The sequence below is a fragment of the Lampris incognitus genome, chromosome 15, assembly GCF_029633865.1.
Source record: "Lampris incognitus isolate fLamInc1 chromosome 15, fLamInc1.hap2, whole genome shotgun sequence".
NCBI classification, from domain to species: domain Eukaryota; kingdom Metazoa; phylum Chordata; class Actinopteri; order Lampriformes; family Lampridae; genus Lampris; species Lampris incognitus.
The window spans coordinates 43,714,276-43,734,971 of record NC_079225.1 but is presented as its reverse complement, the minus strand read 5'-3'; the positions used below and the strand labels follow the sequence as shown (position 1 = coordinate 43,734,971).

Below are 20,696 nucleotides of genomic sequence, written 5' to 3'. Positions count from 1 at the left end.
AGGATGTGTTTTCTGAGTGGCATCTTCGTAGTAGGTTACAAAGGAGAGTAGAAACCCAAGATAAACGAGACCGTAGTTTCTCCGTTCGTCAACTAACGTCACAATACGCCAGTTAGCGAACAGAGAACAAACTGTTTCACTGCCGGCCAGAGGTACAGAAACGACCGGACCTGCAGGTGCTTTACAGGTGTTAACCTTGCTGTAGACGGATAGAAATAAGTTTGAAAATCGGAAAAATTTCCTTTAGAGTAGACCAGCTTACTGAACACAGACAAGGTTTACCTATTTTCTGGTTTTGATTTCCCACCACACTTACTGAATAGGTATGAGAGCTGCCTGCCGGAGGAGCACCGGCCCACGGAACGAGGCTACTCCGACATGGTGAACCTCATGAAGCTGGAGGAGCAGCTGAGTCCTGCCTCCCGCGGCTACCCGGGTAGCTGCAACCAGGACGGCGATGAAGACACCACGTCCGTGACCTCTGACCGTTCCGACGAGGCTTTTGACATGACCAAGGGCAACCTGTCCCTCCTGGAGAAGGCCATTGCTCTGGAATCGGAAAGGGCAAAGGTCATGAGGGACAGGATGGCCTCGGAGCACACAGCGGTCCGAAGGGACCTCCATCACCGCAGCCACGGAGAACACAGCCCCCGGCAGAGCAGCGCTGTCGAGGAACGGCGCTCCAAAATGCATCCTGACGGGTCAAAGAGGGTGTACTACCATAAAGGTACAACACGTCAACTCTGTGAGCCCGCACCTCCTCCTCCACGCTGCAAGCATTAACCAATCTATGTTATGAAAGATCTGCTCATATGTTCAGGAGATGTCAAATTTTGACGGTTATCTGCTCTGAATCTGTCCCCATCTGTTTGACCTTATGATGAAAATTTTCACAAGTGAAACGATGTTTTATTGAAAGTTTTCCACATCAAGGGTAACTTTTGGACAGAAAATTCACACTAGTGTTAGATAGAACCAAGCGAATGTATTTTCTGTGCCAAACTTTTGGTGAAAACTTCTAAATTCGATCTATACTGGATCAGGTGGTTTTCTGATCACATTGCACTCAAATATCCCAAATCAGGAGGATTCGGTCCTTTACTGAAACTGATGATCTCGGTCATCTTGACCAAACCAAATGCTGGACTTTATCTCTGCTGGAAAGACAAGACAGTGAACTGCAATTCAGGTGTTCTCTGTTTTTGGTAGAATACAGAGTCTCCATTAATATTTAAAGGATAAGCAGGATGTGTCCTTGAAACGAATTAAAAGGTCATTTTGTTTAATTTCTATAAAATCAAAACCAATAAGAAGATAAATTCCCTTTGTTACTGGACATCTTCTCCACACAGACACCTGCTCTTCCTCTGACAACAGCTCGTGTTGTTAAAGCAGGCCAGCATGCCGACATCACAGGCTGGCTCGTAAGGCATGATTAATGGCAATCTGCGTGACCCGTTAGAAACAGTAGAGCTCATCAGCAGGATGCTTTCCTTGGCCTATTTCATTAAATTCAGGCGGCTACGCAGTTGTCGCTGCACATCAATATGACATCCAGGAGCCAGGATGACCCACACCACCAGATGAGTGATAGTCCAAAAAATAGTGTGGCTTCACTTATTCAGCCTTTTCCATCACACACACACTCACACTCACACACACACACACGCACACAATGGCCTACACCTCCACAAATACAACACTGGGAGCTGACCAGTAAAATTCACAGCGTACTGCTGTTCGTTGCTGGGAAAAATCCACTGGATTAACTGGAGGCTCACTGATTTGCTGAAGAGCACCTCAGTAGTGTTGGCAGAGTGCTGTTAAACTGCTTTGTACCAGACTCAGTCATTCTGTTATCTCTCCAGTGCTGTACAGTCTGAAGGAAATTAGATTTATTGCTGAACGTCTGGGAATTAAAAACCATTCAGACAGCAATCACAGAAAGTTGAATCAGTTCATCTGGACACGTTTATTGAGAGAGAAACGTTTCATAACTCAATGTTTGCAATCACAGAATAGTAAAAAAAACATTCCCCAATCCTCTGTGAATAGTACACATGCCTTTTGAAACTACTTAATGGTCACACCCATATTTGGATATGAAACTGGTCATTGGTTTCGGTCATTATACCACTGTATTTTTTATAAGGGTGGGGATAAAGAGTGGGGATACCTGCAGTCAGTATAGACTGAAGGGATCACTTAGATGAGTGATGAAACGTATCTGTCATCTCATCTCATCATCAGCCGCTTCTCCGGGGTCGGTTCGCGGTGGCAGCAAACTAAGTAGGGCAAGCCAGGCGTCACTCTCCCCAGCAACGCCCTCCAGCTCCTCCTGGAGGAGTCCCAAGATGTTCCCAGGCCAGATTGGATATGTAGTCCCTCCAGCGAGTTCTGGGTCTACCCTGGGCTCTCCTCCCAGTTGGACCTGGCTGGAAAACCTCCAAAGGAAGGCACCCAGGAGGCATCCTAATCAGATGCCCAAACCACCTCAACTGGGTCCTTTCAACGCAGAGGAGTAGCAGCTCTACTTCTAGCTCCCTCCAGATATCCGAGCTCCTCACCCTATCTCTAAAGCTGAGCCCAGACACCCTACGGAGGAAACTCATTTCAGCCATTTGTATCTACAATCTCACCCTTTCGGTCACTAACCAAAGCTCATGACCATAGATGAGTATTGGAACAAAGATTGACTGGTAAATTGAGAGCTTTGCCGGCCGGCTCAGCTCCCTCATCACCACAACGGTCCGGTACAATGTCCACATTACTGCTGATACTGCACCAATTCGCTTATCAATCTCCCGCTCCGTCCTACCCTCACTCGTGAACAAGACCCCGAGATACTTGAATTCCCTCACTTGAGACAACAACTCATCCCCCACCCGGAGGGAGCAATCCACCATTTTCTGGTAGAGAACCATGGCCTCAGACTTGGATGTGCTGACTCTCATCCCGGCCATTTCACACTCAGCTTCAAACCGCCCCAGTGCGTGCTGGAGGTCGTGTTCTGATGAGTCCAACAAAACCAGATCATCTGCAAAAAGCAGAGATGCAATTCTGAGGTTCCCAAAATGGACACACTCCTCACCTTGGTTGCGCATTGAGATCCTGTCCATGAATATCACAAACAGAATCGGAGAAAAGGGACAACTTTGGTGGAGTCTGACACCCACCAAAAACATGTTTGACTTTGTGCCAAGAATGCAGACACAGCTCTTACTTTGGTTATACAAGGACCAGATGGCTTGTAGCAACTGCCCCGGCACCCCATACTCCCGCAGTACCCCCGACAGAATGCCCCAGGGTACACGGTCGTAAGCCTTCTCCAAGTCCACAAAACACATGTAGACTGGCGGGTCCCATGCCTCCCTCAGCACTTCTGCAAGGGTAAAGAGTTGGTCCGTTGTTCCACGGCCAGGACGGAATATGTATTGTTCCTCCCGGATCCGAGGTTCAACAATTGGTCGGAGCCTCCTTTCCAGCACCATAGAGTAGACTTTCCTAGGGAGGCTGAGCATTGTGATGCCTCAATAATTGGAGCACACCCTCCAGTCCCCTGTTGTAAATATGGGAACCACCACCCCAGTCTGCCACTCCACAGGTACTGTCCCCGACCGCCACGTGACACTGAAGAGGCATGTCAGCCAAGACAGCCCAACAATGTCCAGAGCCTTCATTATCTCGGAGCGAATCTCATCCACACCCGGTGCCTTGCCACCGAGGAACTTCTTAACTACCTCAGAGACCTCTGCCAGGGATATGGGTGGGGCATCCTCCGAGTCTTCAGACTCTACCTCCTCTACTGAGGACATGCTAGCCAAGTTCAGGAGCTCCTCAAAGTGTTCTTTCCACCGCCCAACACCATCCCCAGTCTGGGTCAGCAGTTCCCCTCCCCGGCTGAACACAGCATGAGTCAAGCCCTGCTTCCCCTTCCTGAGTCGCTGGATGGTTTGTCAGAACTTTCTTGAGGCCAACTGAAAGTCCTCCTCCATAGCCTCATTGAACTCCTCCCACAGCCGAGTTTTTGCTTCCGTGACCACCAAAGAGGCAGTCATTCTAGCCTCCCGGTACCTGTCTGCTGCTTCAGGAGACCCCTGGGTCAACCAAGCCCGAAAGGCCTCCTTCTTCAGCCTGACACCTCGACAGGCACCAATGACCTTATGACCACAGCTCCTACCTGCCACATCTGCAATAGAGGCTTGCACATGGCCCATTCAGACTCCATGTCCCCAGCCTCCCTCGGGATACACGAGAACTTCTTTTGGAGGTGGGAGTTGAAGACCTCATGGACAGGGGCCTTTGCCAGATGTTCCCAGTTCACCCTCACTACACGTTTAGGTTTGCAAGGTCTGTCTGTCAGCCTTCTCCACCATCTGATCCAACTCACCACCAGGTGGTGATCAGTTGACAACTCTGCTCCTCTCTTCACCTGGGTGTCTGAAACATACGGCCGCAGATCTGATGATATGACCACAAAGTCTATCATCGATCTTCGGCCCAAGGTGTTCTGGTACCAAGTACACTTATGAACTATCTTATGTTCGAACATGGTGTTTGTTATTGCCAATTCATGACTCGCACAGAAGTCCAATAACAAGGTACCACTTGGGTTCCGATCGGGGAGGCCGTTCCTCCCAATCATGCCCCTCCAGGTTTCTCCATCATTGCCCACGTGAGCGTTGAAGTCCCCCAGCAGAACTGTAGAGTCCCCAGGCGGAACTCCATCCAGGACACTACCCAGAAACTCCAAGAAGGCCGGATACTCCAAACTGCTATTCGGTGCATAAGCACACACAACATTCAGAGCCTTCCCCCCAATGACTTGCAGTCGTATAGAGGCAACTCTCCTATTCCCCGGGTAGAACTCCAACATGGCAGTGTTCAACCGGGGACTTGGGAGTATCCCCACACTCGCCCAGTGCCTGTCACCTTGGCCAACTCCAGAAAAGTAGAGTCCAGCCCCTCTCCAGGAATTTGGTACCAGAGCCCATGCTATGTGTGGCGGTGAGCCCAACTATATCTAGTTGGTACTGCGCCACCTCCTGCACCAGCTCAGGCTCCTTCCCTGCCAGAGAGGTGACATTCCACGTCCTGAGGACCAGTCTGAAGTCGGCATGCCCCAGTCCCCGCCTTTGCCTGCCACCTACCTTGCATTGCACCGTGTATCTATCAATAAACCTTGTATCCAGATGAGCTGATTCAACCATCTTTGGTTTTCTTACCTGGAGTATTGAGCATGCATCAAGACATTCAGACAGCAGCATGCCGTCAGGTTTGATTAACCGGTGACTCACATTATTGCTGAGCGCACCGTGTTCTAGCAGGCTTAAGCTTCTCTGAAGAATCCAGTATTCTGACCAGAGGTGGACAACCTGGCTCCAGAAAGTAAAAGTCCTGCCACGTATTTGTTCCAACCATGCACTACACCAGCTGACTTTAATTAGCGCAACTCTTCAGCCAAGTAGAGTGACATCACCTTGTTTACTGAATGGCTAGAACAAATACATGGTTGGACTTTTACTTTCTAAAGCCGAGGTGTCCACCTCTGATTCTGATTGCCTTGCATTTGGAAAGACATGAAGAAATTAAAACAAAGTCATCTAAACATTTAGAAATGAAAAGTACCTCTAAAGGATAGTTTGTTACCTGTTAACGCTTCAGTCCTGAAAATTTACATGTAAACAAATGTCCTTTTTTATTCTTTCTAAGACAACATCTCGTCTTTTGATCTCAAAATCCTGCAGACTGTAGTAGTATGACATGTAGATGATGGTGTCTGGTAGAACTTCACCAGGAAAAATGACAGGGTGCATAGTGTTTTCCATCTTCATTACAGCAGCCAGATGAGGAAGAGGAAGGCAGGTAGTGTTGCGTTAGAAGAAGTGAAGGTGTTGTGTCTAACCAGCAGATATGACAGAACAAGCTGGTAGACCTTTACCAACACATAGTACTACATCAATAAGTAAAACTCAGGTTCAACCAGGTTTTATTGTTGTTTCTGGCACCACAGCCCTGCTGACTCGCATTCATTCTGAATGGAGCTCAGACACCACTCACCTCACTATCACCTACATAGGACACACACTGATCCAGCAACACCAGCACATTCACCTCACCACCACCTGCATAGGACACACACTGGTCCAGTAACACCAGCACATTCACCTCACCACCACCTACATAGGACACACTGGTCCAGTAATACCAGCAGATTCAGGACTGTGGCTTTAAAGTGGTTGTTGGAGTAAGCTAGTTTACTCCAGATCACCGGGATTTTGCTTGTTTCTGTTGTTTGCTGGTTATTTTAATTTGTAGCTAACAGGAGATGCTCCTCTTAATTTTGACATTGAGATTACCTCCTCATCCAGACTCCTCCAGGGGGGAGAAGAAAGAGAGCAAATGTCCGACTCCCGGTTGTGACGGTACGGGTCATGTGACCGGTCTCTACCCGCATCACAGGAGTCTGTCCGGATGTCCCCACAAAGACCGAGTGCCGCCTGAGAGTAAGTCCTTTAGACCGCCACCGTCACCGAACGTCTCAACAAGTCATTTCCTCCTATTTCCCCAACAGTCACTTGACTGAGATGGTTCCTCCTGCTAGCTGACCACGTGGAGCCAGAAGGTGGCGCTGTGCTGTTGTAGTGAAAAGACCAAATCGTTTTTTTTTATCGGAGGAACTTCTTTAAAAACATCTGGGTTGTAAAAAGTGAAATAATCTGACTTCATGGTGAGATCATTTCACTTTGTGAGATTTACATCAAATGACTTGTTCAGATGGATGTTCGTGACCGCAGGACTGCACCCCTCCATCGCTTTTCTCTTCTTTTCATCCGTTCTTGTGAATTCTGTTGGGACTTAGTTTTAAAAATCCTGTTTGGTTCAAAGTAAAAAGGACTTGGTGCTGCATGTGTCGGAAGGCTCTTCCATGTAATTTAGCAAATTAAAAACCGAATTGAAGGACTCCACGTCTGTCAAACAACTTATTACAGGAAAAATTATGAAAACCATAACGAACTTTTTCTCTCCTTCAAGCCAATATGAGTAGTTTTATGTTGCTATTGACTTTCCCCCAGAGAAGAGTGAACTCAAAACTTAACCTCAATTCTCCATGGTCACAATAATAATAATAATAATAATAATAACAATAATTGGTAAAAAGTAAAAAAAAATCTGTCTCCATTTCAAAAGTGTGGTTTGAAGTATTTTCTAGAAAGAGGGAACAGTGTCTTAAACAGTGGTTGGTGTTTCCTGTGGCAGCAGCAGTTGGTTTACTTTATTATTTTTTTTGCATGACTGCATTTTCTTTCCCGTCACTTTTCCCTCCTCCACCATCACGATGGGGAGAATGTGCTGTGCTGTGTTGATGGGGGTGGGGTGGGGTGGGGGTCAGCATGGAGGATCTCTGCATGTTGTGATGGAACACAAACCCCCGCCAGAGGTGACTGGATGCTTTCCGTTACCCTGAACAGCAAGCTTCAGCTCCGTTTCCATCTGGTCCCACGTTCAGGTTTTATAGCGCCGCCTAGGAAGCGGATCTATGTTCCCTCAGTACAGCACGCTACAGGAACTTGCGACGGGGTCTCTAAGGTCGCGGTTGGGGTCACCGAAAGTCAAACCTCCAAACACCCTTCAGTGACACGGAAATTACATCCAACATCTATGTGTGTCAATCTAATTAAACAGACACACTTTTAAAATATGTCCCTTGGGGCATCCGGGTGGCGTAGCGGTCTATTCCATTGCCTACCAACATGGGGATCACCAGCTCGAATCCCCGTGTTACCTCCGGCTTGGTTGGGCGTCCCTACAGACACAATTGGCCGTGTCTGCGGATGGGAAGCCGGGTGTGGGTATGTGTCCTGGTCGCTACACTAGCGCCTCCTCTGGGCGGTCGGGGCGCCTGTTTGGGGGAGAGGCGGGAATAGCGTGATCCGCCCACGCGCTACGTCCCCCTGGCGAAACTCCTCACTGTCAGGTGAAAAGAAGCAGCTGGTGACTCCACATGTATGGGAGGAGACATGTGGTAGTCTGCAGCCCTCCCCGGGTCAGCAGAGGGGGTGGGGCAGCGACCGGGACGGAATATGATTGTAATTCAGATTGTAATTCATTTCCATCACTGACTAGGTTTTTGTTCCTGTTCAGGGTGATGGACAACACACACGTGTTCAGATGAGACAGTATGTCTGGAAGCAGCATTTCCTCATATGAACTATCAGAATATGCACGTGTGTTAATATATAACACAGGTATGGACGTGATTATTTTCAATTGAAAAAGGACTTTGAGGGAACATAGAGTCCTGCACTGCACACAACAAGTTTATCAAGGTGTTTCATCTTGTTTTAACTCATCATGACTTTCTCAAGATGTTGCTGGTAACTTTTATTAGCCCACTAACCTTCATTATTATAAGACTTATTTTGAGGAACTTTCACTAAACAGGAAAAGAAATGTCAAAACGAGAAACTTCATTTAAAATTCATCTTACTTTTAAGCGTCTACTACTACTACTACTACTACTACTACTACTACTTGCGGCTGCTCCCGTTAGGGGGCGCCACAGCAGATCAGCCGTGTCCATCTCTTCCCGTCCTCTACATCTTCTGTCACACCAGCCACCTGCATGTCCTCCCTCTCCACATCCATAAACCTCCTCTTTGGCCTTCCTCTTCTCCTCTTCCCTGGCAGCTCCATCTTCAGCATCCTTCTCCCAATATACCCAGCATCTCTCCTCCACACATGTCCAAACCATCTCAATCTTGCCTCTCTTGCTTTTTCTCCAAACCGTCCAACCTGAGCTGTCCCTCTAATAGACTTGTTCCTAATCCTGTCCTCCTTCATCACTCCCAATGAAAATCTTATCATCTTCATCTCTGCCACCTCCACCTCCAGCTCCACCTGTCTTTTCATCAGTGTCACTGTCTCCAAACGATACAACATAGCTGGTCTCACTACCATCTTGTAAACCTTCCCTTTAACTCTTGCTGGTACCCTTCTGTCACAAATCACTCCTGACACTCTTCTCCACCCACTCCACCCTGCCTGCACTCTCTTCTCCACCCACTCCACCCTGCCTGCACTCTCTTCGTCAACTCTCTTCTGCACTCCCCGTTACTTTGGACAGTTGACCCCAAGTATTTAAACTCATATGCCTTCGTCACCTCTACTCCTTGCATCCTCACCATTCCACTGTCCTCCCTCTCCTTCACGCATAGGTATTCCGTCTTGCTCCTACTGACTTTCATTCCTCTTCTCTCCAGTGCATACCTCCACCTCTCTAGGCTCTCCTCAACCTGCACCCTACTCTCGCTACAGATCACAATGTCATCCGCAAACATCATAGTCCGCTGAGACTCTTGCCTGATCTCCTCCGTCAATCTGTCCATCACCATTGCAAACAAGAAAGGGCTCAGAGCCGATCCTTGATGTGATCCCACCTGCACCTTGAACCCATCTGTCATTCCAACCGCACACCTCACCACTGTCACACTTCCCTGAGACTCATCCACTGAAGATGCACAAGCCAGTGCATTCTTAGTGCCATTCCCAAGCCTGAGTAAATGGGGAGGGTTGCATCAGGAAGGGCATCTGGCATAAAATCTTTGCCAAATCAAATATGCGGATCTTACTTTTAAGAGTAAATGTCTTAAAACAAGTCCTGTTATCATGAAACAAGTACGCTTTCTTGAATGAAGCGATAATATCTGTCAATGGAGTAAAAAACATTACTAGCAATATCTTGGAATAAGTATTACGAGACTTAAAACAAGATGAAATATCTTGATAATTTGACGTTTTTTTTTACAGTGTAGGGTGGTCCCCCTTACTAGCCTGCAGCTTTCTACCAATGCTAACATGTACGTTAGAAGTGTGCATGCCTCTCTGTCCTGTTAACTGTCATGGCTGACTCAGCGGAATCTCTCCCCTCTCCGGGAGATCCTAACCCCTGCTGTCTCTCTCACCTCTCCCTGTCCGTCAAAGTTCTTGCCATGTATGAAAATGTTCTTAAGTGTCCTACTCCTGGCTGCTCTGGACGGGGTCACGTCAATAGCAACAGGAACTCGCACCGCAGGTGAGTGAGCGGCCGTCTGCCCGCTGATGGCTGAATAACAGAATGGAGGGGAAGTGAATGTCTCTGAGAGCATTAAGCATCAAGTGATTTAGGACAAAAATAACTTTATTTCTATTTGAGGTTCCAGGTAAAAAGCTTCAGTACCACAGTACATGCTGACACACATGGTACACAAACAGTACCTCTAACAGACTAACATAGTACCACAGTACATACTGATACACATGGTACACAGACAACAGTACATCTAACAGTAGTAACATAGTACCACAGTACATACTGATACACACGGTACACAGACAACAGTACCTCTAACAGTACTAACGTAGTACCACAGTTCATACTGGTACACATGATACACAGACAACAGTACCTCGAACAGTACCTCTGCATCTTAATTTATTGGGCCCCTAATTCAGTTAGTTTTATTTCTGAGTTTTCTGACCTTCTTGGGTGGCACAGTGGCGCAGTGGTTAGCGCTGTCGCCTCAGAGCAAGAAGGTCCTGGGTTTGAACCCTGGGGTTGTCCAACCTTTGGTGTCAGCCCATGTCGTCCTCTGTGTTGAGTTTGCCTGTTCTCCCCGTGTCTGTGGTGGGTTTCTCCAGGTGCTCCGGTTTCCCCCACTAGCAAAAAAAAAAAAAAAGACATGCATGTTAGGATTAGTACTCCTGTCTGTGCCCTTGACCGCGGCATGGCACGACGAACTGGAGTTGGTCCCCGGGTGCTGCACGGCAGCTGCCCACTGCTCCTAGCTACACAGCTAGGATGGGTTAAATGCAGAGCATAATTCATCTACAGGGATCAATAAAATATCTCAAAATATAAAAACAAAACAAATATATATATAAATTGTATCTATGTTCATGTCAAAATATGACAGGGTGCTTATTCTTGGTCATTTTAATATTCATGTGTGTTGTCCTTCCCATTCTCTGACTCATTTTTTGGATCTTATGGACTCTTTTAACATCTGTTTAAGGGGCCACACATTCCGAAGGCCACATCTTAGACCTTGTACTCTCATCTGGTTTCTCTCTTGAGTGTCTTAATCTGGTGGACATGTCTGTATCTGACCATAAAGCTGTCATTTTCAAAGTCCCACGACAGTTCGCTATTCCTAGTCACTATCCTAAAACACGCTCTGCCATTCTCAACGCTGACTCTGCAGTTCAATTCTGTGACGCTTTTAATTCATCGTCCTTCAATCCCTCGGTATCCCCCCCCCCAGTCCAGATGCACTGTTAAATTCATTCAGTGATCAGTGCCTATCCATCCTCGAAGAAATTGCACTGCTTAAAACTAGGAGACAAAATCAAATAATCTCCCCTGGCTGAACGATCACACTCATGCCCTTAGAAGACTATGTAGAAAATCAGAACGACAATGCAAGGTCAACGAGTCTGAATTTGCAGATAACACCCTTAAAAACCAAATGTTAATTTACCAGAAGGCAGTTATGGATGTGAGATCAGCATACTTCTCTGAACTAATAGCTCAAAAGCTCTCTTTAAGGTAACTGATTCTGTTATTAATGGTCCCTCCACTTCTCTTTTTGAACCGGATGACTGAAAAATGTCTCACTCGTTTTGTAAATAAGGCGGAGAATATCAGGTCCCAAATCCAGCCAGGCATTTGTTCCATTCCCAATGTTAATTCTGCCTCTTTTACCCAGTTTGAACCAATTACAAATTCAGTGTTAGAGAGTAGTCTCCAATATGAATTCCTCCTCCTGCATCTTTGACATCATTCCAACTAAGCTGTTCAAGGAGGTATTTTCAACTATTAGCCAAATTATTCTGCAAATTCTTAATAATTATCTTGCCTCTGGCTCTTTTCCAGACAGTTTTAAGTGTGTCATTGCTGAAGAAGCCCTAATTTAGATTCCCTGTCCTTAAGTAACTACAGACCAATTTATAGCTAAGGTTCTGAAGAGAGTAATTTCACCTCAATTGATTTCTTTTTATGAACACTAATTGTGTTTTTAACAGTTTCCAGTCTGGTTTTAGAACACTTTATAGTACTAGGCTCTAGTTAAGGTCACCAATGACCCACTGCAGACGTAGGTGACTGCTCGATTTTAATTCTTTTAGACTCAAGGTCAAGGAGGAGATTTATGGATGTGGTGAAGGAGGACATGCAGGTGGCTGGTGTGACAGAGGAAGATGCAGAAGACAGGAAAAAATGGAAATGAATGAGCCGCTGTGGCGACCCCTAATGGGAGCAGCCGAAAGTAGTATTAGTAGACTCAAGTGCTACCTTTGACACAGTCGAGCACAGCATCCTCTTACATTGCTTAGAGACTTGGGTTGGCATCAAGGGCGCGGCTCTTAGTTTATTACACTCTTACCTCACCAACAGAACTTTTTTTCTGTTGTTCTGGGTAACTCTACTTTCTCGATGGCTCGTTTCAGTTGTGGTGTCCCTCAAGGCTCAGTTCTTGGCCACCTTCTGTTTTCTATATACATGTTGCCCCTTGGCCAGGTCATTCAAAATCATGATGTGCTTTCCCGTTTTTCGCTGATGACACTCAGTTATACATGCCACTAAAACCCACTGATCCTACCGCCCTATCAAATCTCACAACTTACCTCTCTGACATTAAATCCTGGATGTCCGAAAATTTTCTCAAATTTGATAATAAGTCTGAGGTCATTCTGTTCGGTTCCGGAAATTCCATCAGCCCTTTTGTTACTAATCTTGGTGGTCTGTCCGGTAGTCTTAAGCAGGCTGCTAGGAATCTTGGGGTAATATTCGATGCTAACCTTGGTTCTGATAATCTAATCAAACATGTTGTTCAGTCATGCTTTCTCCAGTTCAAGCTAATCTCCAAAATTAGGTCATTTTTATCAATTGCCGATCTGCAAGAAAGTTGTCCATGTTGTTATCTATTCTCGGCTTGACTATTGTAACACACTTTACTCTTGTATCAGCAAAGGCTCCCTACACCATCTGCAGTTGGTACAAAAATGCTGCTGCTCGGCTCATTACCGGGACAAGGAGGCATGACCATATCACTCCTGTACTTGCCTCCCTACACTGGCTCCCTGTTGTATTTCGAATTGATTTTAAAGTTTTATTGCTCACTTTTAAGGCTTTAAATGGTCTTGCTCCTATGTCAAATTTCTGATTTATTGACCGGGAATACACCATTAAGATCCGCACATGGAGCCCTGCTGGTTACTCCAGGTCTGGGTTTGTTACAAAGGGTGACTGGGCTTTTGCGGTCAGAGCCCCCACACCATGGAACCCTCTTCCTGTTGAACTAAGACAAACCAAGTCTCTAGCTTCTTTTAAATCATAGCTTAAAACTTTTTTTTTAATGAAAGCTTTTACAAATGTTTAATATTTGTTTTTATTTATTCATACTGGTTTTATTTTTACTCTTATTTGGTCTTCTTCTTATTTTTGCCTTGTCTGGTTTTATTTCTTTGTAAAGCCCTTTGTAGCATTGCTTTAGAAAAGTGCTATATAAATAGTTATTATCATTATTATTATTATTATTATTAACAGAGTAACATAGTACCATAGTACACACTGATACACATGGTACACAGACAACAGTACCTCTAACAGACTAACATAGTACCATAGTACACACTGATACACATGGTACACAGACAAAAGGATATAAAATACCAACTTGTACTTTTGGACCTGCAATGTCTCCTCCATGTAGTAATCTGGTCCTGTATCCATGGTGACAGAGGAATAAGGTCTTATTCGGGGATGATAGACTGGTATTAGTGTGTGGTCCTGTGAGACTCTGGATACAAGACTGGCAGATATAGAATACAGTAACATACAGTATGTCCACACACACACACACACACACACACACACACACACACACACACACACACACACACTTTTTCTGAAGGACAGAAGGAAATATCAGTCATGCAGTAGAGAGACACTGGCATGTTTACAGGTGTTTAGCAGTATGCTGTGTGTGTGTGTGTGTGTGTGTGTGTGTGTGTGTGTGTGTGTGTGTGTGTGTGTGTGTGTGTGTGTGTGTGTGTGTGTGTGTGTTTGTGTGTGTGTTTGTGTGTGTGTTTGTGTGTGTGTGTGTTAGCTCAGCTCCAGTGGGTGAGACTCTCATTAGCTACTGTAGACTGCTGGTAACCTTGGAAACAGCTGCATATTGACAACAGTCTGCTCGTCAGTCTGTCTCACACACCAACATGGCCTCTAAATCTGTGTGTGTGTGTTTGTGTGTGTGTATCAGGCAGTGTAGTGTGTGTTTTCTGTATGTGTGTGTGTGTGTGTGTGTTAATAAAGGTGCATGTTATCTATGTGTCTGTGTGTTTTTGTACCTATGTGTAAAGCAGTTTGCGTGTTTTCAGTCTGTGTGTACTAAGCAGGGTGTGTGTATGAAGCAGGGTGTGTGTACTAACCAGGGTGTGTGTACTAAGCAGGGTGTGTGTACTAAGCAGGGTGTGTGTACTAACCAGGGTGTGTGTACTAAGCAGGGTGTGTGTACTAACCAGGGTGTGTGTACTAAGCAGGGTGGTGTACTAAGCAGGGTGTGTGTATTAAGCAGGGTGTGTACTAAGCAGGGTGTGTGTATTAAGCAGGGTGTGTGTACTAAGCAGGGTGTGTGTATTAAGCAGGGTGTGTGTATGAAGCAGGGTGTGTGTACTAACCAGGGTGTGTGTACTAAGCAGGGTGTGTGTACTAACCAGGGTGTGTGTACTAAGCAGGGTGTGTGTATTAAGCAGGGTGTGTGTACTAACCAGGGTGTGTGTACTAAGCAGGGTGTGTGTATTAAGCAGGGTGTGTGTATGAAGCAGGGTGTGTGTACTAAGCAGGGTGTGTGTACTAACCAAGGTGTGTGTATGAAGCAGGGTGTGTGTATGAAGCAGGGTGTGTGTACTAAGCAGGGTGTGTGTACTAAGCAGGGTGTGTGTACTAAGCAGGGTGTGTGTACTAAGCAGGGTGTGTGTACTAACCAGGGTGTGTGTATGTGTGTGTTCTCTCCTCAGTCTATCTGGTTGTCCCATTGCTGCCGCTGAGAAAATGGCCAAAGTCCACGAGAAGAGCCACTCGAGTGACGGCAGCACCAAATCCAATCAGGCTTCAGATCGGGTTCTGAGGTAACCCCCCCCCTCCGCCCAGCGCCCCCCCTCCAGGCTGGCTGCAGTAACAGATTACATTCAGCAGGATTACTTTACAATGGGTGGCAACAGTGTTCTCCTAGCAAGACGGTCCAAAACAATGCACAACTTTGTTGAAAACATCCACATAACTGTTTGGATGAAGTGAGTCGTTATTGAAGGATTTCTTACCTCCAAACCGGAGGAGGGAGGGTGTGCTCCAATTACTGGGGGCATCACATTGCTCAGCTCCCTGTGAGTCTGCTATAGGGTGCTGGAAAGGAGGCTCCGACCGATTGTCGAACCTCGGATCCAGGAGGAACAATGTGGATTCTGTCCTGGCCGTGGAACAACGGACCACCTCCTTACCCTTGCGGAAGTGCTGAGGAGGACATGGGAGTTTGACCAGCCAGTCTACATGTGTTTTGTGGACTTGGAGATGGCTTACGGCCGTGTATCCTGGGGCACTCTGTGGGGGGTACTGCGGGAGTATGGGGTACCGGGGCAGTTGCTACAAGCCATCCGGTCCTTGTATAACCAACGTGAGAGCTGTGTCCGCATTCTCGGCACAAAGTCAAACATGTTTTCGGTGGGTGTCGGACTCCGCCAAGGTTGTCCCTTGTCTCCGGTTCTGTTTGTGATATTCATGGACGGGATCTCAAGGCGCAGCCGAGGTGAGGAGTGTGTCCCCTTTGGGAACCTCAGAATTGCATCTCTGCTCTTCGCAGATGATGTGGTTCTGTTGGCTTCATCAGAACGAGACCTCCGACACCCACTGGGGCGTTTTGCAGCTGAGTGTGAAATGGCCGGGATGAGAGTCAGCACCTCCAAGTCTGAGGCCGTGGTTCTCTACCAGAAAATGGTGGATTGCTCCCTCCGGGTCGGGGATGAGTTGTTGCCTCAAGTGAAGGAGTTCAAGTATCTCGGGGTCTTGTTCACGAGTGAGGGTAGGATGGAGCGGGAGATTGACAGGCGGATTGATGCAGCATCAGCGGTAATGCGGGACGTTGTACCGGACCGTTGTGGTGAAGAGGGAGCTGAGCCGGGAGGCAAAGCTCTCAATTTACCAGTCAATCTTCGTTCCAACCCTCACCTATGGTCATGAGCTTTGGGTAGTGACCGAAAGGGTGAGATCGCGGATACAAGCGGCTGAAATGAGTTTCCTCCGTAGGGTGTCTGGGCTCAGCCTTAGAGATAGGGTGAGGAGCTCAGACGTCCGGAGGGAGCTGGGAGTAGAGCAGCTGCTCCTTGGTGTCGAAAGGAGCCAGTTGAGGCGGTTTGGGCATCTGATTCGGATGCCTCCTGGGCGCCTTCCTTTGGAGGTTTACCGGGCACGGCCAACTGGGAAGAGACCCCGGGGTAGACCCAGAACTCGCTGGAGGGACTACATGTCCAATCTGGCCTGGGAACGTTTTGGGATCCCCCAGCAGGAGCAGGAGGGCGTTGCTGGGGAGAGGGACATCTGGAGTGCCCTACCTAGCTTGCTGCCACCGCGACCCGACCCCGGAGAAGCAGCTGAAGATGAATGAATGAATGAATACCTCCAAACTGATATATTCCTCCAAGTTCAGTAGGTTAGTAGATGTGTTGTAGTTGCGTTTTGTTGTTAGCTCATAATCTGATCTATCAGCTTTACAGTTGGATGTCTCTAACTGTTGGATGTGTGCGTGTGTGCGCGCAGTTTTGGTGCCTTTTGGAGACGTTTTCCGGTATAAACAGTAACCTTGTTGGGACCGGTAGTCGTGGGGACCAAAGCCCGGTCCTAATGAGGCAATATGTCATTTCTGAGGCCGTGGTGAAGGTCAGGGGTTAAGTGTGAATTGAGGATAGGTTAAGGTTAGAGTTAGGCTGTCCACAATGAATGGACATCAATGCAATGTCCTTCAAACTTTGTGTGTGTGTGTGTGTGTTCTAGTGCCCTGTGATGGACGGATAATCTATCCCTGTGCATGTTGGGACAGAGTCCAGTCTCTAGTAACCCAGAGTTGCATTCGGGACATTGGTCGGTTGATGGATGAATATTTCGGGATATTTCTTTTTCTGTTCAGGCCGATGTGTTTTGTCAAGCAACTGGAGATTCCTCAGTACGGCTACAAGAACCATGTCCCCACCAGCACGCCACGCTCAAACCTGGCCAAGGAACTGGAGAAGTACTCCAAGACCAGTTATGAGTACGGCGCCTACGACGGCCAGCACGTCACTTACGGCAAGAGAGGCCTCACCGCCAAGTCCCATCACGGACGAGACACCTCCCCAAAGGGATACGAAGGTACAGCAATGAAACACACACACACACAACAGCCATCTGCATGTCCTCCCTCACCACATCCATAAACCTCCTCTTTGGCCTTCCTCTTCTCCTCTTCCCTGTCAGCTCCATATTCAGCATCCTTCTCCCAATATACCCAGCATCTCTCCTCCACACATGTCCAAACACTCTCTATCTTGCCTCTCTTGCTTTGTCTCCAAACCATCCAACCTGAGCTGTCCCTCTAATATACTCATTCCTAATCCTGTCCTTCTTCATCACTCCCAATGAAAACCTTATCATCTTCACCTCTGCCACCTCCAGCTCCTCCTCCTGTCTTTTCATCAGTGCCACTGTCTCCAGACCATATAACATAGCTGGTCTCACCACCATCTTGTAAACCTTCCCTTTAACTCTTGCTGGTACCCTTCTGTCACAAATCACTCCTGACACTCTTCTCCACCCACTCCACCCTGCCTGCACTCTCTTCTTCACCTCTCTTCTGCACTCCCCGTTACTTTGGACAGTTGACCCCAAGTGTTTAAACTCATACACCTTCCTCACCTCTACTCCTTGCATCCTGACCATTCCCCTGTCCTCCCTCTCATTCATGCATAGATATTCTGTCTTGCTCCTACTGACTTTCATTCCTCTTCTCTCCAGTGCATATCTCCACCTCTCCAGGCTCTCCTCCACCTGCACCCTACTCTCACTACAGATCACAATGTCATCTGCAAACATCATAGTCCACAGAGACTCCTGCCTGATCTTGTCCGTCAACCTGTCCATCACCACTGCAAACAAGAAAGGGCTCAGAGCCGATCCTTGATGTAATCCCACCTCCACCTTGAACCCATCTGTCATTCCAACCACACACCTCACCACTGTCACACTTCACTCATACATATCCTGTACCACTCCTACATACTTCTCTGCAACTCCCAACTTCCTCATACAATACCACACCTCCTCTCTCAGCACCCTGTCATATGCTTTCTCTAAATCCACAAAGACACAATGTACGTAACTCCTTCTGGCCTTCTCTATACTTCTCCATCAACATTCTGTGCTTGCAGCACAACTCCTGGTACTGGCTCTTGTAATATCACGCATTGACTACTGCAACTCCTTACTGGCAGGTCTCCCTGCATAAACTTTCAAATCTCTGCAAATGATCCAGAATGCAGCGGTGTGTCTGGTCTTCAACCAACCCAAAACAGCACATGTCAGTCTGCTGTTCATATCCCACCACTGGCTCCCAGTTGCTGCCCGCATCAAATTTAAAACCTTAATGCTCATTTACGAAACGGCAAGTAAAACGGCTCCTGTCTACCTGAACTCCCTCATTCAGGTCTACACTCAGTCCTGCTCACTACACTCTGCCAATGAAAGGTGCCTGGCACTTCCACCACAACGGGGCCCTAAGTCACTAGCCAGACTCTTCTTTTCTGTAGTTCCCCGGTGGTGGAACAAGTTACCAAACTCCATTCGATCCACTGAGTTCCTCTCCATCGTTAAGAAGAAGATAAAGACCCAGCTCTTTCTCCAACACCTCCACACCTGATATTTTTAAATAAATATTTTTTGAAAATCGCTTCTATGCACCCTATGCACTGCCTTTGTGCACTGCCTGTTGACACTATACCCTACGTATCAGACTTGAACCTCGTTTTTTGGCACTTACTTGCATTGTCATCTCCTGACTAGATCTTTGCTTGTGTTGTATTAACTCTCGGATATACGTCGCTTCGGCTAAAAGTGTCTGCTAAATGAAACTGTGGCATTGTAACATTCTCAAAGCAAACATCGCATCTGTGGTGTTCTTTCATGGCATGAAACCATGCTGCTGCTCGCTGATCATCACCTCTCCTCCTCTTAACCTAGCTTCTATTACTCTTTCCCATATCTTTATGCTGTGGCTGATCAACTTTATACCTCAGTAGTTGTTACAGTTCTGCACACCACCCTTGTTCTTGAAAATCGGTACCAGCATGTTTCTTCTCCACTCCTCAGGCATCCTCTCACTTTCCAAGATTGTGTTAAACAATCTAGTTAAAACCCCACTGCCATCTCTCCTAAACATCTCCATGCCTCCACAGGTATGTCATCTGGACCAACTGCCTTTCCACTCTTCATCCTCTTCATAGCTGCCCTCACTTCCTCCTTGCTAATCCACGGCACTTCCTGATTCACTATCCCCACATCATCCAACCTTCTCTCTCTCTCATTTTCTTCATTCATCAGCCCCTCAAAGTATTCCTTCCACCTTCTCAACACACTCTCCTCGCTTGTCAGCACATTTCCATCTCTATCCTTGATCGCCCTAACTTGCTGCACATCCTTTGCAGCTCGGTCCCTCTGTCTAGCCAATCAGTACAAGTCCTTTTCTCCTTCCTTAGTGTCTAACCTGTCATACAACTCACCATACGCCTTTTCCTTTGCCTTTGCCACCTCTCTCTTCGCTTTACGCAGCATCTCCTTGTACCCCTGTCTACTTTCTTCATCTCTCTGACTATCCCACTTCTTCTTTGCCAACCTCTTCCTCTGTATACATTGCTGTACTTCCTCATTCCACCACCAAGTCTCCTTGTCTTCCTTCCTCTGTCCTGATGACACACCAAGTACCTTCCTAGCTTTCTCTCTCACTATTTCTGCAGTGGTTGCCCAGCCACCCGGCAACTCTTCACTACCACCCAGTGCCTGTCTTAACTCCTGCCTGAACTCCACACAACAGTCTTCCTTCTTCAACTTCCACCATTTGATATTCGGCTCTGCCTTCACTCACTTCCTCTTCTTGGTCTCCAAAGTCATCCTACAGACCACCATCCGATGCTGCCTAGCTACGTTCTCCCCTGTCACCACCTTGCAGTCTCCAATCCCTTTCAGATCGCACCTCCTGCATAAGATGTAGCCCACCCGTGTGCACTTTCCTCCACTCTTATACGTCACCCTGTGTTCCTCCCTCTTCTTGAAATATGTATTCACCACAGCCATTTCCATCCTTTTCACGAAATCCACCACCATCTGTCCTTCCACATTTCTCTCCTTGACACCATACCTTCCCATCACCTCCTCATCACCTCTGTTCCCTTCACCAACATGTCCATTGAAGTCCGCTCCAATCACCACTCTCTCCTCCTTGGTTACCCTCTCCACTACTTCATCCAACTCACTCCAGAATTCTTCTTTCTCTTCCATCTCACACCCAACTTGCGGGGCATATGTGCTGATAACATTCAGCAATACACCTTCGATTTCCAGCTTCATACTCATCACTCTG

The 20,696-nt window shown here is 47.1% G+C and overlaps 1 protein-coding gene across 1 annotated transcript in view; it reads left to right on the top strand.

The window, feature by feature from the left end:
* The window catches only part of myt1la (myelin transcription factor 1-like, a), an 87,847-nt gene that overhangs the window by 34,911 nt on the left and 32,240 nt on the right, over positions 1 to 20,696 (top strand). The window contains exons 7-11 of the mRNA XM_056294593.1: positions 346 to 727; positions 6,372 to 6,506; positions 9,985 to 10,075; positions 15,058 to 15,168; positions 17,217 to 17,437. Of these exons, the coding sequence (XP_056150568.1) occupies positions 346 to 727; positions 6,372 to 6,506; positions 9,985 to 10,075; positions 15,058 to 15,168; positions 17,217 to 17,437 (940 nt within the window). The remainder of the gene's footprint in view (positions 1 to 345; positions 728 to 6,371; positions 6,507 to 9,984; positions 10,076 to 15,057; positions 15,169 to 17,216; positions 17,438 to 20,696) is intronic.